General features: G+C 47.9%; 5 protein-coding genes across 5 annotated transcripts; 2 read left to right on the top strand and 3 right to left on the bottom strand.

Annotated features, from left to right (window-relative positions):
- Positions 1-843: 843 nt before the first annotated feature.
- On the bottom strand, positions 844-1,827 carry Pmar_PMAR020152 (conserved hypothetical protein; the record flags this gene model as incomplete). Its single annotated transcript, XM_002768482.1, has 5 exons — positions 844-962; positions 1,052-1,169; positions 1,216-1,309; positions 1,356-1,553; positions 1,598-1,827. The coding sequence occupies 5 exons, from the start codon at positions 1,825-1,827 to the stop codon at positions 844-846; spliced, it is 759 nt and encodes a 252-aa protein (XP_002768528.1).
- A 158-nt stretch (positions 1,828-1,985) lies between these two features.
- Positions 1,986-2,403, bottom strand: Pmar_PMAR020151 (hypothetical protein; the record flags this gene model as incomplete). The annotated part of the gene is made up of 2 exons (XM_002768481.1): positions 1,986-2,082; positions 2,291-2,403. 2 exons carry the CDS (start codon positions 2,401-2,403, stop codon positions 1,986-1,988), a joined length of 210 nt encoding a protein of 69 aa, XP_002768527.1.
- A 4,846-nt stretch (positions 2,404-7,249) lies between these two features.
- Pmar_PMAR020150 (hypothetical protein) lies at positions 7,250-8,861 on the bottom strand (the record flags this gene model as incomplete). The annotated part of the gene is made up of 5 exons (XM_002768480.1): positions 7,250-7,421; positions 7,496-8,252; positions 8,302-8,530; positions 8,577-8,691; positions 8,749-8,861. 5 exons carry the CDS (start codon positions 8,859-8,861, stop codon positions 7,250-7,252), a joined length of 1,386 nt encoding a protein of 461 aa, XP_002768526.1.
- A 3,998-nt stretch (positions 8,862-12,859) lies between these two features.
- Pmar_PMAR020149 (hypothetical protein) lies at positions 12,860-13,267 on the top strand (the record flags this gene model as incomplete). The annotated part of the gene is made up of 1 exon (XM_002768479.1): positions 12,860-13,267. One exon carries the CDS (start codon positions 12,860-12,862, stop codon positions 13,265-13,267), a length of 408 nt encoding a protein of 135 aa, XP_002768525.1.
- A 1,721-nt stretch (positions 13,268-14,988) lies between these two features.
- On the top strand, positions 14,989-16,111 carry Pmar_PMAR020148 (conserved hypothetical protein; the record flags this gene model as incomplete). Its single annotated transcript, XM_002768478.1, has 7 exons — positions 14,989-15,058; positions 15,106-15,223; positions 15,274-15,435; positions 15,485-15,592; positions 15,644-15,723; positions 15,768-15,864; positions 16,023-16,111. Coding segments are annotated over 7 exons (724 nt in total), but the record flags the coding sequence as incomplete, so codon positions are not given.
- Between the last annotated feature and the right edge of the window lie 229 nt (positions 16,112-16,340).

Here is a 16,340-nt window from a genome sequence, read left to right as displayed (position 1 = left end):
GTTAGGTTTTATGGTCTGCCAGAGACTGTCAATATTCACTCGGGAGAGAGCCGGGCCGTCCCTCGTTGAAGTCGATGGCATAATAACGAAGATTCGTCAATGGTCCCATGGACTCCGCGTCACCCCAACGCTCGTTGATAAGACGAAAGAGATGCTGGAATTCTGTCTTCTTGATATGTGTGCTCGAGAATCGAATGTTGGTAGCACCAGAGCACTGCTGTGTGTGGATCGTGAAAGCGAGTATTTAGACAAATATAGTGTGCAGTCAACAGCTGAGCATATCTGTCATACATGCGGCCTACCAGGCGCTACTGTACTGTATACATTGGTTCGCGGGTCTCCCTATGGTTACTTCGTCTTAGAGGTACCTCGGTGATGGACTGTCAGATTTTGTCATGATGATAGTCGAGTTATTGCTTTGAGTTCAAGTCCTTGGCACGGTGGGATTTAGAGAACAACTGTTGAGCTGTTGATGTTCATGTAGAAAAACCGTCCAAATTACTGTAAATCCTGTGCCTTGTCAGCAGCTCTCTTTATCGCGTGTTCAACAAGGTTTCTGCCTCCAAAATGTTTTCCAGAATTTCCTACACCGCCTCACTCGGAGAGGGAGAAATGGGGAAGGCGTGGCCACTAGATGCAGTCGCTCCTCTCGTGCTGACATCCCTATCCGTTTCCCTCCCTCTCCGATCCCTCACTCTAACCGTGGGTCAGGGGACTCCAGGCCTCTCCCCCAGTCCTGACTCATGGTGATGACGCCTGCCGTTCCCCGATTGACGGTCAGAGCATTCAGCTGCGACCAAATAGTTTCACTGTGATCAAACGCAATCCGAGCGGTTGATTTAGTCACGAAACGACATCTTCTAAAACTTCCGCCTTGCGATATCGCAAAAGTTTCTCAGCAAAATCATCATGAATTCCCATGCTGTTCAATAAGCGGCAAATCTCCTGTAACTCCTCCGTACCTGAACCAACAGCCTCGTGAATTTTAGTCAATTACGATACTGTTCACTGAGAGCAACAATAACACCAGCGGATTGTAGACGGGACTTACTGCAGCTGATGGTTGGCAAGGCTTTGCGTATCAGCGTCACAAGTTTCTTATGTACGAATCCACACTTGATAAGCGCTCCCAATATGCGACCACAATCCCTACCATTCAACAGATGGACCTGATGTAACGACTGAATCAATAAACCACCACAGTGATAAACTGACACTATCATATAGCTTGGGCGCAGCCGTCTCGAAGAGCTTCTTATGCTTCACGCCTGCATCTCCGTACGCGACCAAAAGATTCTCCCAAGCATACCTGAGTACATCAAACGAGGGAGAGGCCGACTCGCACAGAAGCTCACCAGTCGTTCTGTCCATGTACGTTACCCGCGCTGCTCGCCAACTTCCTTCTATCACACGATAAATCATCAGCACACGTTTTCAAAAAGCCCTCGTCGCTACGATGAGCCACGTGGACATATCCACCAATGAGATGTGACAGATCTATTGGTGTGAACCGCGGTAATCGTGGAGGAACGAACGACTCAAGAAAGGGGTAACTGGAAGACACTCTAAAATAGGAGAACTCATGTTGATGCCCTACATATCGCTGTGGCCGAAGTTCATCTTATTGAAGCCTCGCACCACAGCAGTAAACTGATGCCCACTAAGAACGTCTCCCATAGCCATCGAGCGCGAGGCAATGCCATTCCACATCGACGCGTCCATCACTTTATGCGATACAGACCGCTTTACGAAAGCTACCAAGGCCTCAGGATCTGACGGAAGCCGTCCTAGTGAGCGAGATATCCGTAGAGTTGGAGAGACCGTCATATGTTAGAAGGAAGTATTATCTTGTGAAAAAAAGAGGCGGTACTGAGCAAACCGGAACCAGCATTTAACCCATTGAAACTTCTCTCATGTAGAAAATGCGACGTACGGTAGCATAGAAAACATCGGGGCCCAGAGAGAGCTGTGCTTATTCTCTCAGCTCAGAATGCCTCCTTGGTGACTTTAGACTCGCGAGCATGTTCCGCTGCAGCGGCACTACTGCGCATGGACTCTGCATCACGACAACGAACGGCCGATCTGGAACGAGAAGTCCACATACCATCACAAAGGCAACTCCCATCGCATTGAGTTTCTTCTCGGTTCGCAACGTATCCGCCCGCAAGGCACCAGTACTGCTAGCTTGAGCACCGAACTATGTATATCAGCGAGGAGGGAAGCAGGATCCTCGAGCAGGTGAGACCGAGTACGCTGACAAGCCATGTCGGCAGGTAAACCAGAGTACTACTGTCGAGTTTTGGACTCCGCACTAGCTTGGGCCTCCAAATCAATACGAGTCAACTGCCCTTCTATCAAATCTCCAACTAACTTGTTCATCTCCTTACCTCGGCCGACTCCCATACAATTCGTGTCCAACGCGGAGACAGCATTCGCTATGGCATCCCCTACGTCGGCTCCATGCTCCTCGTTTTAGTAGTGCAAAGTATGAATTCTGGTGGCAGGGACGGGAAGACTCCGGTCCCTTTTCTCGGCCGAGGTGTGATGGACCCAAAAGGGCACCCAAAAGCCGTAGTTCAGAGTAATCCACCTGCCGCTGCGAACCGGCAAATAAACAGTCCTAGTGACAAGGGACACAGGGGCTCTCAAGGAGCCCAAACGGGCAATCTAAGGCGGGCCGCCGCGGGATGCTGATACACTGGGCTGGTGATCATTATATGCTGGAGCTCTCAATCTAACAAAAAAACAACAGCGAGTACCTCTTCAAGACGTCATTGCCATTCCCCAGCATATACCAATTTCACCCGTGATATGAAAAGACCTAGTGAAGAAATATTTCACATTTCACTTCGCGAAGCCAACGCATGTGAGCAGTGAATAATGATCAGTAAGCAGCAGTAAGCGTAAACACTCGAAATTTTTCACGTGAAATGGGGTCATCTCTCCGGTGGAACTCGCCAAGTGTTTTCAGTTAACTTCACATCGCGAGTATCACGTTTTTCGCAGCGATCACTACGCCACTTCTCGTAAAACGGATGCAACTCCAGTAAGAAATGATAAACATTCGCGCGATATTTCACTGCCACTTCACCTCAAAAAATGCAGTCATCAAAAACGCAATCCGGGCCGTAGAGCGAGAACATCAACCAACGTATATGGCATGCAACGTCAACTTGTGATGTTAGTCTTTCACTCGAGTGTAGATCCAACCCGCCATAACGAGTAAGAGCAAACCGAGGATGATGCGACATGTCATAGCACTTTTGTTCTCGGTGAAGACGATCTTCCTAACTCTCTCACTTACGGCCTGAACTTAGCCAATACGTTTGATGAGCGAAAACTCAGCAATAATCCTTCAGCTTGGCGTCACCGAATCGTAGCACATCTCCCGTGTGGAGCTACGCGTGCGCATATGCTCTACTGTAGAGCCTCTACACCATTTCAAGACAGTACTGGTGAATACTACTATAGTCGATGCAGATGTTAACTCGGCGCCTCCATCCCCACCGAACGCCGTATTATCATCATGTACGGCTACTGCTCATAGGACAGTACCACCCCCCCCCCCCCCCAGCAGAAACCCGAATGATATACACGCTTACGGCGAGCCTCAACGAATCGCCAGAAACTCGACGGAGCTCCAACATGAAAACTGACGATTCCAAATAGGAGGGGCGGTCTACAAAATTATGAACAAAAAGCGACTAACACTAAGAGCCCAAAATATCCGTCACTTGTTTGACACGCACAAGTTCAAGCATGCTGCTCACTATCATTATCAACCCACCCGAATGCCTCCGTCCACGTCCTCATTGCGTTGCCTTATCCTCTCTATCAGCTCGGAATGCCGCTTCCCCGCCTCCCCAATCTCAACCGCTACCTCTCGTAGCCGATCCACCATCACATCGATATCGTCAATATCTGAGGAGTCATAAAGCTACTATACTAATCTCGAGTTCGTCACGGAAAATGTAAGATTGTAATTCGGCACGAGGAATGTATAAAACAGTTTCGTTGTGTCGGCTCATCTTCCCAGACCGCAGTGAATACGGCTAGCTGCACGCATGCACAAATTCTCACCATAACGTCAGCGGCGGGTGCTGCGAAAGAAAGCCCACCCTGTGTGATTCCGCAGTGCGTGACAGTTGATGAACAAAATGTAGCCGATTTTACGTTAGACCCCAGCGCTGAATTCGAATATCAGAACCGTTTTAGCAACATTGACATTGAATGGACATTGACATTAACATGTACAACATAGAAAAGAGCTTCCGAATGTTACCTATTTCGTTTATCAATTGCCACGCAACACAAAATTTCAAAGGGTGGTCCTTTTCTCTGCAACACTCTGTAGAACTTCCTTTTTGGAGGGAAGTCGTAGTAGACTGAGCACTCAACAAGTGCCGGAGTAATCGAAGCCGTAAAGCTTCTTATGAAGACTGAGCTACGTTCAAACGCAAACTCAATGAGCGGAGCGAAGTGATTTTCTTTCCATGACATGGAACCCTCTTCGCCACTTTTACTACTCGTAGAGTATTGACCGAATCATTCAGTGAAGTACCTTGATCGATATCATCCATTCTCATAGTCCACTCTTCCATAGCCTCCCCCTCTTCTGGTGAGAACTCCCCTATGCGATGTGATGGAGCCCGATGGGCCTCAAGGGAGTCCTAACCCCAGGGGGGAGGGATATGCACATGGTCAACTACATGTGTTGGTGATAACATGTATACTCCCATCAAACTTCGCATGCAAAACTGGACTATAGTTTGCGTAGAAACTATTGAGCTCAGCTGAGGGAAGCGAGCATACATTCCATAACTGCATCTCACCCTATGCCGGCTCTCCCCTAACGACGTATGTGAGACTCCATCATCGAGCAACTCCTTGCGAGCGCTTCTCACATCCGTATCGCTATCGGAGAGCTCCGGAGGAAGACTAGGTACCTCCTGACACACGAAAATTCGACCTGCGACCGAGCGTTACGCGATCGGCTCAGCCCCGGATTTCAGAAGCCATAAAGCACTTGCTTCCACGCTACTCATTGCTCAGTGGGGCAAGCACAGTTCGACTCTTACCCAGCCTGATGAGAGTCTATACAGATCCAAATCCTATCCGTGATAGTCAAATAAGGACTCTTCTAAACCACCAATTTTTCCATCATCATCATCAGATGCAATTCGGTTACCCTTCCCCAAAAGCCTCCTACCTGTGATGAGTCCTTCATACACTTCGAACAAGTCTCCAGGAATTCACCAAAGGCCAACAGCTGATCATACCTACTCTCCTTGTGAAGCCGTGAAGGCTACCCATGTGGATCACCTCCGATCCAATTCTCTTTCACTGAGCCTTGCACTCAGCCTTAGCCCTACTGCGTTAGCACGAGCACATTGCTCTCGCAGAACCTGACGTGTTTGCTCTCATCAATGGAGTTTCACAATCCGTTTTACGTGAAGTGGGCGTAAAATATCCGCGCTATGCAGTAGTCGTGAAATATATTTTTCACTAGTGCCTTACATATCACTAGGGTGGCGAAACTCAAATGAGATAGGAACAACCTACGATTCGATATCTTCGTAGTAGAATACGAAAACACCGATGAGTAGTTCAAGATGCCGACATCACCAGAAGTCGTCCCTCACTGTACCACCTGCCGTAAGTGCATCGTCCTCGCTCGACATTGTTCAATCAAAGTTCTTGACCGCACTGAGAGCTTCACGTACTGTGAACTACTACTGCCACTCTTTTCATGCTTGCCGAGCTGATAGAAATCAAAAACCATAAACAAACTATCCGGAAAAGACTTTCCCCGAGCCATAGCCAGATCACTCTGATCACCTTCTTCCTTTCTTCGAGGAGTTCTCGCACCCTCCCCATGACTTCCAGCAGCTCTGTCTTCAACACGACGAATGTATCCTTTTCACTTGGCTGCGTAATCGGTAACAGACAAATACAAATCTTGGACTTACCTTCGTTTTTGAGGCTGCTACCACGTTGTCAGTTCTTCGACACCCTTCCACTACTAAATAGAGTCGCCTTTCGAGATCGGCTATACCGGGCAGGAGTGTCATTGCAACAGACGAAGTCAACTTGACTGCATGGTTGTCATAAAAAGCTCGTAACACTTCGGCACAGTGAAAGCCCCAAGCTCGGCAACACGAGCAGTCGTACGAGCGGAACGTACAGATATAACAACTCGGAATCCCAACAGAAGTATGATACGTAACTAACGCTCAATCATCACGACTATGCAAACCCAAAGCATCTCCATTCGATGGGCTTTCACGACCCTAGTGATATGAAAAACACTAGTGAAAAACATATTTCACGACTACTGCATATAACCGCGAATATCGCGTTTATCACAGAGTATTACGCCACTTCACGTAAAACCGGTGAAACCCCAATGGACACGCTCATGTTCCTAGCTGTTGGTCGCGTCTCCAGCAATACTTACATGGATTCACACCGTCAATTTGACGGCGTCAAACTTCGTTGTCACAAAGTAGACAAGTGACAAACTTGGATTCTCAAAGTCGTTGATTGTAACATTGTCATTCTTGTCTGCTCACTTGTCAAACTTGCACGGGAAGAGGTGTAGTGGAAGCGGTCCTCCTCGTGTTTGATAATATCAACTAAGACGAATATTTCGTTTCCGCAGCTCTTGGTGCTCCGACTCAGCTGAGAAATATAAACCTTGATACCACGCCAAGGAAACTTATTGGAGTTTCACCACCCTAGTAATATGAATAACATATTTCACGACTACTACAGGCCGCGAATATCGCGTTTTTCACCGAGTTTTACGCCACTTCACGTAAAACCGGTGATTAAACTCCATTGAACCAGTGAAAACATCCTTCCATTTCCCAGCTGGTGGCTATATGAACCAACACATAGTTGTCATACTCGCGTGAAAACTCAAACGAACGCCTCAACTTCACATGAAACTGCCACAACCTCGATAAACTCGGCTTTACGCCTACTACCACATACCATCACAACACTGACACTATAGTCTTGACAGATGATAAATCAACTATAAAAAATACTCCTACCATAGAGTGATAGCGACGATTCAGCAGGTGAATAACATCACGAAGCACACAGCATTAATGATGACAAGGACCTCCTAGTAAACGCAGAAAAAAGTTTGCAACTACAGGATGGATGAGTGAGTACAATCTACATATAGCTAGAATAGACAATTTTATGAATAATTTCCTCTCACATGGGACAGCGGCAGATCTCAGTCCTTGCGGATCTTCCTGCACTCGTAATAAAATCGCTTCTCGTCAGCTTCTCCCATGCTGAAGGTCTTCCGAGGTAACGCACCGTCGTGAACAACAGTCTTGAAAAGATCCGACTTGTGCATATCGGGAAGCACAATACCAACGTTGGCCGTACCAGCCGAGCAGTACCTGACAAAGAACTCATGTGCATGCGTGCAACATTCTGATACCACTCCTCGATGAAATCACGCCCAAACACTGACCTCTCAATTGCTGTCAAACCATGCACGTAATCAATCTTAGTCCCATTAGCCTCATTTTTCTCCATATAAGGATCCACAAAGTCCATCACAGTAGCAACATCCAAGACCTTCTTAGGATTCGCAATAAAAACACCGCCCTTCACACCATCAACCTCATAGCCAAAACTGTGGCCAGAGACCTCACCCTGGACGGCTCTCTTGAAATCCTCCTCGCTCTCGCCGACAGTCACTGGGCCACAGCCTTCCTTCTCCAAAAACTCCGTCATTTCTGCGATAAATTTTCTGCTACCTCCGTGAGCATCAAATATTAGCCTATGAATCGCTTCGAAGGCCAATCCATCATCATGTATATTCTCAATCTCAACTAAGGCAAATCTCGCGGGGTGAGTAGCGATCTCCTTCGGATCGGTCAGAGTCGCCTTGATCTCCTGCCAGTAGGCCCTAGCAGTAGCCAAGGAGTGGTTACCATCACCAACTGCGAAGATGAGAGGCTCCTTATCCTCAGGAGCAGCATACAGCTTGTGGAAACGCTCAGGCTCAGCAATCACATTGAGAGCCTTAGCAACCTCGGCACTTTGCGAGCTCTCACCGTCAACCCACCAGCCGGAAAGATGGCCACCATTCTCCATCAGGTCAAAGTCATACACCTGCTTGAGTTCGTTCTTCTTGGCAAGGAGTGGCTCCAAAACGGTCTTCTCCGAATCGTCAATGAGAACCATAATATGAGGCAACTCAACGGGAGCATTACGACGTACATCTGATAAAAAAAATACAAGTAGAAAAAACACAGGCAAACGGCAACTCACTTAAACGAGGGGGAATCCTCGACTCTATAGTAGCCTCAGTAGGGCGGATCTTGCTCTGACTCCCCACAGAATAATCATACATCTCTAGATCCAGAGCTGTCACTAAACCAGTGCGCGTAGCCCCAGTCTTGGTCGTTCGGGAGAGCAATACCATCCCAGGCTTCTCAGGCTTCACGAGTATACCTTCCGCAGTGTACTTCGCCATGTGGTCAGAGATGCTCTTGAGAATCTTACGCACAGCGAAGATTATGAAGGCGTCAAACACAAAAACTCACCTCTTCATCTCGTCCCTTGTCAAGATAGACCTCGGGAAACATCAAACGTAAAGTGCTGGGCTCACTTCCGACAAACTTTTCCACACGGTCCCAATAGTCGGGCTCACTAGTGTACCTGTGAAGACTCCTCATGGAAAAAAGGAAACACTTTCCCCAGTAGTTCACTGCTTACTGATCACAAGCAATGACAGCCCATTTGGTCTTGTCCACTTCGTCAGCTGGTAACAACGTATAGGGAACGCGAACACCAATTTTGGAGAAAAGCTCCTCAGTAGAAGAGGACATTACTTCAGCGATTCGGACTAATACCAACAAACTACCACCACGGGAAAATTGCGAGTCGCAATTTGCGATTAACCTTATTAGAAACTTCTCAGAGAGGGCTAGAGACAAGTTTCCACAGCTTGGCTAGCAAGGCGAATCCTGCGAAGCCTAGCGAGCAGAAAAGAGCATTTTAGAGAGGCAATTTATAGAGTTGGGGCAGTGTAAGGATGAATGATCGTATTCCTCAGCCTAGTACAGAAGTTTCTTCACTAATTATAGGTGTTTACATACAAATTCGGGTATAAGTGTACAGAAACCGATGAGAATTTCCACACATGTGACCTACATATGTAGTTGACTACGTGTATATTTCCCCACACCGAGTTGGGGTGCGACAATTCAACAAAGGAAGTTGTTTTGGTCGCTGTCCTATCGATGGGAAAAATCAGAGATCTTAATTTGCCGTTATCATCAGCAAAGACATCATCATTAATATTCAAGCGTGATATCGAAACGATTCCTTAGTCCACATGATCGGCTACTCATAGTCTCCTCCAAACATATGCAACTGTCAGTGGCAACATGGAAGACTCACAAGCAAGTCAACGATGACAAGCGTCATGGCCGGCAGTCAGTGTTCAGTTGCAGGGCGCGCTGTAAAAAGCGCTCGCCCGAGTAATAACGATCACATCGGTATAACTGATTATTATCTGCCTCTCGTTGGAACTGACAGGAGGTCACAGTACGAGTTGCGTCTCATATAGCATCGCTTCGTCCATGTTCGTTCCTTGGTAGAGAAATTCACACGTGTCGTTTCTTAGGCAACTTTTCAGGAGTAACACAGCAAGTATAATGCTGGCAAGATAACAGCCGTAGCTCATCATGAAGGTAAACTTTCAGGTACCAGCTTTTCTTATCGAGTCTAGCTCTTGGTGAGATGTGATGAGCTCATACTCCTCATAATTAGTATCTTCAGTAGCGCACGCCAATTATGAAACGGCTCCTAGTAGAGTAGATCGACCCCATGTTCATTGAATCAATTCTAGTATTCAGAATTGAATCTAGCGTCGTATTAAACGTGTAAGAAGCGATTCTGGAATTGCTCCTGAGCTTCGGAATTAGATCGGAGGTCGTTTATCAAACGACCCCCTAGTGTATTTCAACTTTCGAGTAGATCTCCAGTTGCCGGTCGTTCCCATTCCATCCCAGTTCCCTCCCGGTTCAAGGAGGAGACCTCGACGGGGGCGAGGTGGGTCGCGATCATAGATCCCTAGTGGTACAGGAAGTTTGAGCACGGAAGGTTGGACGCTCACGCTGTAAACGTCCGACCCGCTGTACTTACACAATAAACTTCCCAGTCTCTTAAGCCCGGTATCCGCTGCATCTTTGTAAAGCACTAGGGCGTTGACGTACGGCATCTGGGATTGTTTTATGGTTTTAGTCACTGATACGAAGCATTCTCAACAACTCCTTGGTCTAGGTTGAAGACAATCCAAATATGGATATACTAGAACATGGCTAGGGGACAGTTCTTGTGCAACTTGAGCTGTAGAGTTACGCTACAAGAATTCAGGAACATTTGGGCTCTCATTACAAAGCGTGAGTAATACTCACTGAGTATTGTACGCATCATCCTTCCCGGTGTGGCCAGCACAAGTTGCCTCATCGGTGTTCTATGAATGCCACATGGAAGCACTAGGTCGGCCTCTCACCCCATCTTACAATGGGCCACTTAGCGAACATCCTATCACCGGTCACAGGCACCCTCCTTCCCGGTCTCACACCTTTGTGTTATCGGTGTTCTCAAGGTGCGATACGAAAAGGCTCGCTAACTCTATATGAGGTTCCGTGAGGAAACTTATGTGTTCGCGTGCTGACATGCGGGACTTTTGTAGCCATACGTACAAGTGAAAGTTGAGTTCAAGTCCTCAAGTTATTCACATGCTGCATTATTCATAGGGTGGATCGAATCGTCTCTCGACCCTCGATAGAAAATTTCATCATCATCCCAGTTCCGAGAGAAACCATGTGATTAATCGCAGATGCGGTATCCCTAAATACGACACGGGCCCTGACGAATGGCCCCTCAGTCTTTATGTCCAACATGAGTGGAGCTATTTCTGAGGGAGCATACTGTTGTCGATATTATCATGGCCGAACTCGAGATGCTCGTTACAGCAAATGACTGACGGTCATCGTTAGAGGCGTCGTCGTTAACGATTGAGTTAAGAACTGACAAAACGCTGGGATGAACAAATCTCGAGGGTTTGGAGGTGTACGTCTGATTGCTGAAACGCCTCACAATTACAACTGCACATAAGACATAAAACGCAACTACAGTAGCATAAGAATAGCGTCGTTGAGATCCGGTTCCACAAGCGGATCAGATCTGGTTCTTACGCGACAAAAGCTGACAGCTCTGAAACTTCCGAATAGGGTCGTCGATTATTCGAAATGTTTTGCTGAAGGAGCTGTCGATGGGAAGAAACCCGTGACTATGGGAACTGTGACTCGGTGTACTGTCCACGACTAACCTGGAGGCGATCAAGGTAGCCAGAAGCTCGCGGAAGCACTCCTCGCTGCCTCGTGAACGCTCATGCCTAGTGGTCCAGCGTTTGGCTACACACAGGAGGTGCACAACCTTAGAAGCGATGCGGATAGCCCAGCGCGGGTCTTAACCCAGACATTAGGTATAGACCCCGTTCGCCTGTGGTTCCGGTTCGTGGGCTCGGTGGGACTGTAAGGTAAGCATCAATGCACACTAACAGACGAAAGGTGCCTAGGGTGCACTCAGGTCACAGAACAGCCTTCCTACCATCGAGGAATGAAACATAAAGTGCTAGATAACTCCGACACCATAGGATTCGTATCGTGAAACACTTTGCTCACCCTGGCTAGCAAGCTAGCCGGGATACCTAACATACAGGTCTTGGTCCTGGCCGTCACGGTTTCACCGTCGATAAAACTATCCAGGATTGGCTTCAGCATCAAAACGCGGTCGCGGATAAGTTTATATCGAGTTCGCGGTTTGCTTCGAGAGCAATGCGAAACTGATTTAGTCTGGTTTGTTATTTCAAGTGCAGGACCAGCGAGCAGGTCACTGCGAGTTTCTGAGGCCGACCGAGATGGACGCTTGCGCCACTTCACCACCCGTCTAACGTTAATGCGGAATTTCAATCCATAAACGACGGACACTCTTCATCCCCTAGTTAAACCGTTTCACTGATAGACTCCCGAGTAGGCCCGATGCATCTTTCGTGAATGGAACCAGTTGTCAACCATTCAAATTAGACTCAATCGGCATTGGGTGATGCCTCTTCGATGAACACCTCCCAAGATCATCATACTGCGGAACGAAGGACTACCGGCCGGGAGCATTCCTACTTCCGCATCGGGCGAGAGTATTCCGGGTCGATTCCGCAATATCAATACCAGCTATTGGACACATCACCGAAGACTATTGATAAAGGCGTTACCGAATATCTCGATCCCGAAGCCTACTGGGCGACACATCTTCTCGTTCACCGGGCATCCAGTTTGCGACACGCTAGATCGGACGCGTTCTACGCTCGAATCACAAATTTAGCCTTGGTCAACGTAAACTAGAGATCGAGAAGAGTCTGACGCATAGGCTCTTCTTGGTTCTTCTCATTCTTCCCTTTATTCGCTTTATTTAATTCGGTTCAGGCCCCGAGCTGAAAATCATGCAATGGCTTGAAAAATTAGAACGATCCTGTGCAATTGGGTTATGTTGAATATGGCTCCTTGCGTATGGCTCGCTAGCGCTCGTTCTTCGAGGTAAGTGATCTTCGGAGAGGGGATGTAATAATCGTCTCGTGTTGGTCTCTCAGCAGTGGGTGTTCCAGGAAGGTACCTCAATTTGGGTTATTCACTAAGTACTGTGGAATGTCCTCGACGAGTTGAATTGTAGTCTCAAACGTTAATATAGTCTTCAATATAATTCTGTTTACCACGATACTTGATTCTTTCGCCAGTTGACTTGCATTTTCTTCTTCCCCATGAAGGTCGCTTTCACCATCGCTGCTTTGTCCGTTGCCGTCGCCGAGTATTGTCAGGATATTTGTGATGGTTATTCTCCCTGTGCTGACTCCAAGTATGGCTCCTACTGCAAGGGCAACGGTGTCTGCTTCGGTCTCTACCATAAGGATGATGGTTACTGCTTCCAGCCGACCGAACAGGACACCTGTGATGACTACATGTTGGAGCCGGTGGCTTGTCCCGAGCCCACACCCACCTGTCAGGACGTCTGCAATGATATGTCTCAGTGCCGCGATTCCAAGTGGGGATCGTATTGCAAGACTTGGCAGAATCCGGCGGTTTGTTTCGGTATCATCGAGAAGGATGATGGTTCTCTTTGCTTTGCCCCCACTGATAGTGACTGCGAAGGTGAACCCTACTATTGTTAGCCTAGTTTAGGTATTCCTTAGCATCAACTATGTTGGTCGAATTTTATTTTCTGAGTAATCGTGTAATCACATCTAGGTGAGTGGTCCAATCATTAATATTCTGTTGTGTTTTATTGGAAATCCGGATTGTTTCTGGTAGAGTAAACGGAGCTCGAGAGACACTGTCCGACTCATTCGTTCCCAGAACTCGCACTGTGACTCGTGAGGACAAGGGTAACTATTCGCCGAATCACATTGTCCGCCATTGATTTTGATACCACTATTGTTACCGCAGTGGTCACAGATGCCAAAGGGGATTTGCCTATCTTTTACGTATCCACTACAACGCAGAGTAGATGAGCTGGGGATGATTGATTCTACATACATCAGCAGAACACCTGAATCTTACTCAGTAAGACTTACTGTATCAATGGTATGATGGGCCAATATACTGTATAATATACAGTGTATATTATATACAGGGGAATTATCACGCATGATTGTAGATCTGGTGCGCTGACTCAATCAACTCGCCAGAAGCGATGGATCATATATGGGCTTTGCGAGGAGGGCTGTTACTAATGTTGGCTGTTGGGGATCCTTCAAGGTTGGGTTGCACCATCGCCGTCTCAACCCGATTGATGTCGGTTTCGATGTCACATTCGAGCGTACATTCTCGGTGGTGTCGGAACCTCGTGGTGCTGAAAATTCCCGGAGGACCGTAGTAACGTTCAGGCCATTTAATCTGTCGTGCCGGGCCGTATTCTGGAAACATAGCCTACGTGAAGGAGATATTCCTCGATGTAAAGTGACATTTTCAGGGAGCGAGCATGGAACAATGGAGTTTCAATCGTTTCATGTGAAGTGTCGTGATACTGCATTTAAACTCTGATAACGATCTCGCTAACTCGCGCATTAAACAGGCGACGCAAGCAAACGAGCTCCGTAGACTGAGGGTGTGAACGCCATGGAGACGAAGCACCACGAAGGCTCACCCGGGGTGAGTCACCCCTTTATCCGGGAAGGAATGGGCGGGTCAAAGAAGCAATTCTCCTAGCCCAAAAGTTCTGGGGGCCCATAGTCCACCTGGCGGACTCCATCAGGCCCACAGAAAACCTAAAGTCTAGGCTAGAGCATACAATCTAGGGCTAGACAAGTAGCCCTATCCGGGTTCCCGTCACGTGAAACGAGAAATACACGCGTGTGCCTCGCGTGGCGAGATCACCCGTGTTTTACACCGAGAAACAGAGTGTATCGGAATATAAACGTTGCAATACTTGTTATATGAGGTAAACCTTCAACACTTCACGAGTCACACCCGACAAAACTCTCAATATCATGTAAAATACTCGCAGCATGTGCACGAAAAGTGATGAAATCAAAGTGGATCCGCACGTGTTGCGTGCCGATACACTCCTCCCGAAGGAGTCCTCCGTGGAGCCTCGTCGTGCTTGCGTACGTGAGTGTGGGCGAAAGACACATCCCGTGCTATTGATCTTGACCATTGAGCGTTGCACCAGTCTTCTACTGCCGCTATGCAACTCTAGATTTTACGATGATCATTTGTGTATATATCTCGGGGCGTCGTGTTTGTGCTGTTGCACAAAGACAAGCGCCCGCATTCATCTTATGACTCTTTAGTCAACCAGTGTTCCGACCGAAGCTCTAAACATGCTCCCTGTGAGTTCCCGTGACGTGCGAAACTGTGATCAGCACACCGTAATTATTTGTCTCTCATCAATATGATTATCGCTCTGATTGCCGCATTCTGCATAGTAGCAATCACTGATGCCGGCGGCCCTAGGAACGAAAGTACCGTGTTTGAACTGAGGCCGTGACCGTCCATCGATTATCTCCAGGTGAGACGCCCGCGTTTCTCCATCCTCGTTCTCTGAATGGCGGCGGGCCCTTGTGTCCATTCAGCAAGGGTAAACAGGAGTTCGGATACATACCAGTTGGCGTGCTCAGAAAGAATAAGTAGGTATATTCAGCCTGCGGAGTGAGAATCAAGGTCACGCTGCCTCTAGGTACTTCTACGCGGTTATGGAAGCCGAAGATGTAGATCCATCATTGGCGCCGACCTTCTGGTATCTGGCTGGTGGACCGGGCACTAGCAGCTTGGGAGTGGCCATGACTTGGAATGGACCATGCATGATGTCTCTTAACGGGAAAGAGCTTCTGGTTAATACGTGCGAATGTTCTTATATGGTGTCACGCAGTGTGACCGTTCGGAGTTAGATACTCGTGGACTAAGCAAGCCAACAGCATTTGGATCGATGCACCTGGACCTACCGGCTTTAGCACGGGCCCGATAGAGCCCACCTTGGAGGAGTTTGTAGGCAACATGTAAGGATTCTTTAGACCAGTGAATATACACGTCACAATAATCGTCCACAGGGTCACTTTAAGCGGTCAGTTATTCAAGAAGTACCCTAAATTGAACAGGAATGTACACCTCGTCGGGGGTTCATGGTCTGGTATTGCATGCCGGGCTGATAGATCGCGTGATACCATCTTGCAGCCCTCGCCGTTGCTATGTTGGGAGATGGCATTCTGCGAAATCCTCAGCTCAAGATCGATTTGAAAGGAGTGATGATGTATTCTGGTATAGTTGGACCGTACGAGATGTATGCAATCCATTCAACCCGAGTTTACATTGTTGCCTGGCTCATCTTGCCAGATATCACGGAGCTTACGAGATGGCCAGAGATCGGAAACTTCTACCTCAGGGGGAGTCCTGGTTCCACATTGTGCGTTGGTCGTATAATTTTCCCAGGCTCGATATAATGAAGACTGGCCTGAGGGAGTGTATAGCGGCTGTCGATAAGTGCAATTCTAATGGACCTGGGAAGCCTGCTAAGCCCGGTGGGCAGTCCCTAAGTTGAGCACTCTCGACAATCATGCCCTGTTCTCTGCAGTTTTCTGCCAAGAAGCTGTAAATACCTGTGAAAAATTCACGATGGACCCTATGGACCGAGCATACGAGAGCATGTAAGTGGGCGGGTCGGGATCGAAGTGTTGACCTTCGCTGTCCCGAATTCCGGCCCCTGATACGAGCAACCATTCGAAGCCCTCTGTCGGAAGAGGTGCGCCG

Source organism: Perkinsus marinus, assembly GCF_000006405.1.
Source record: "Perkinsus marinus ATCC 50983 genomic scaffold scf_1104296968036, whole genome shotgun sequence".
Classification (NCBI taxonomy): Eukaryota; Perkinsozoa; order Perkinsida; family Perkinsidae; genus Perkinsus; species Perkinsus marinus.
This window is presented reverse-complemented; position numbering and strand designations above follow the sequence as displayed.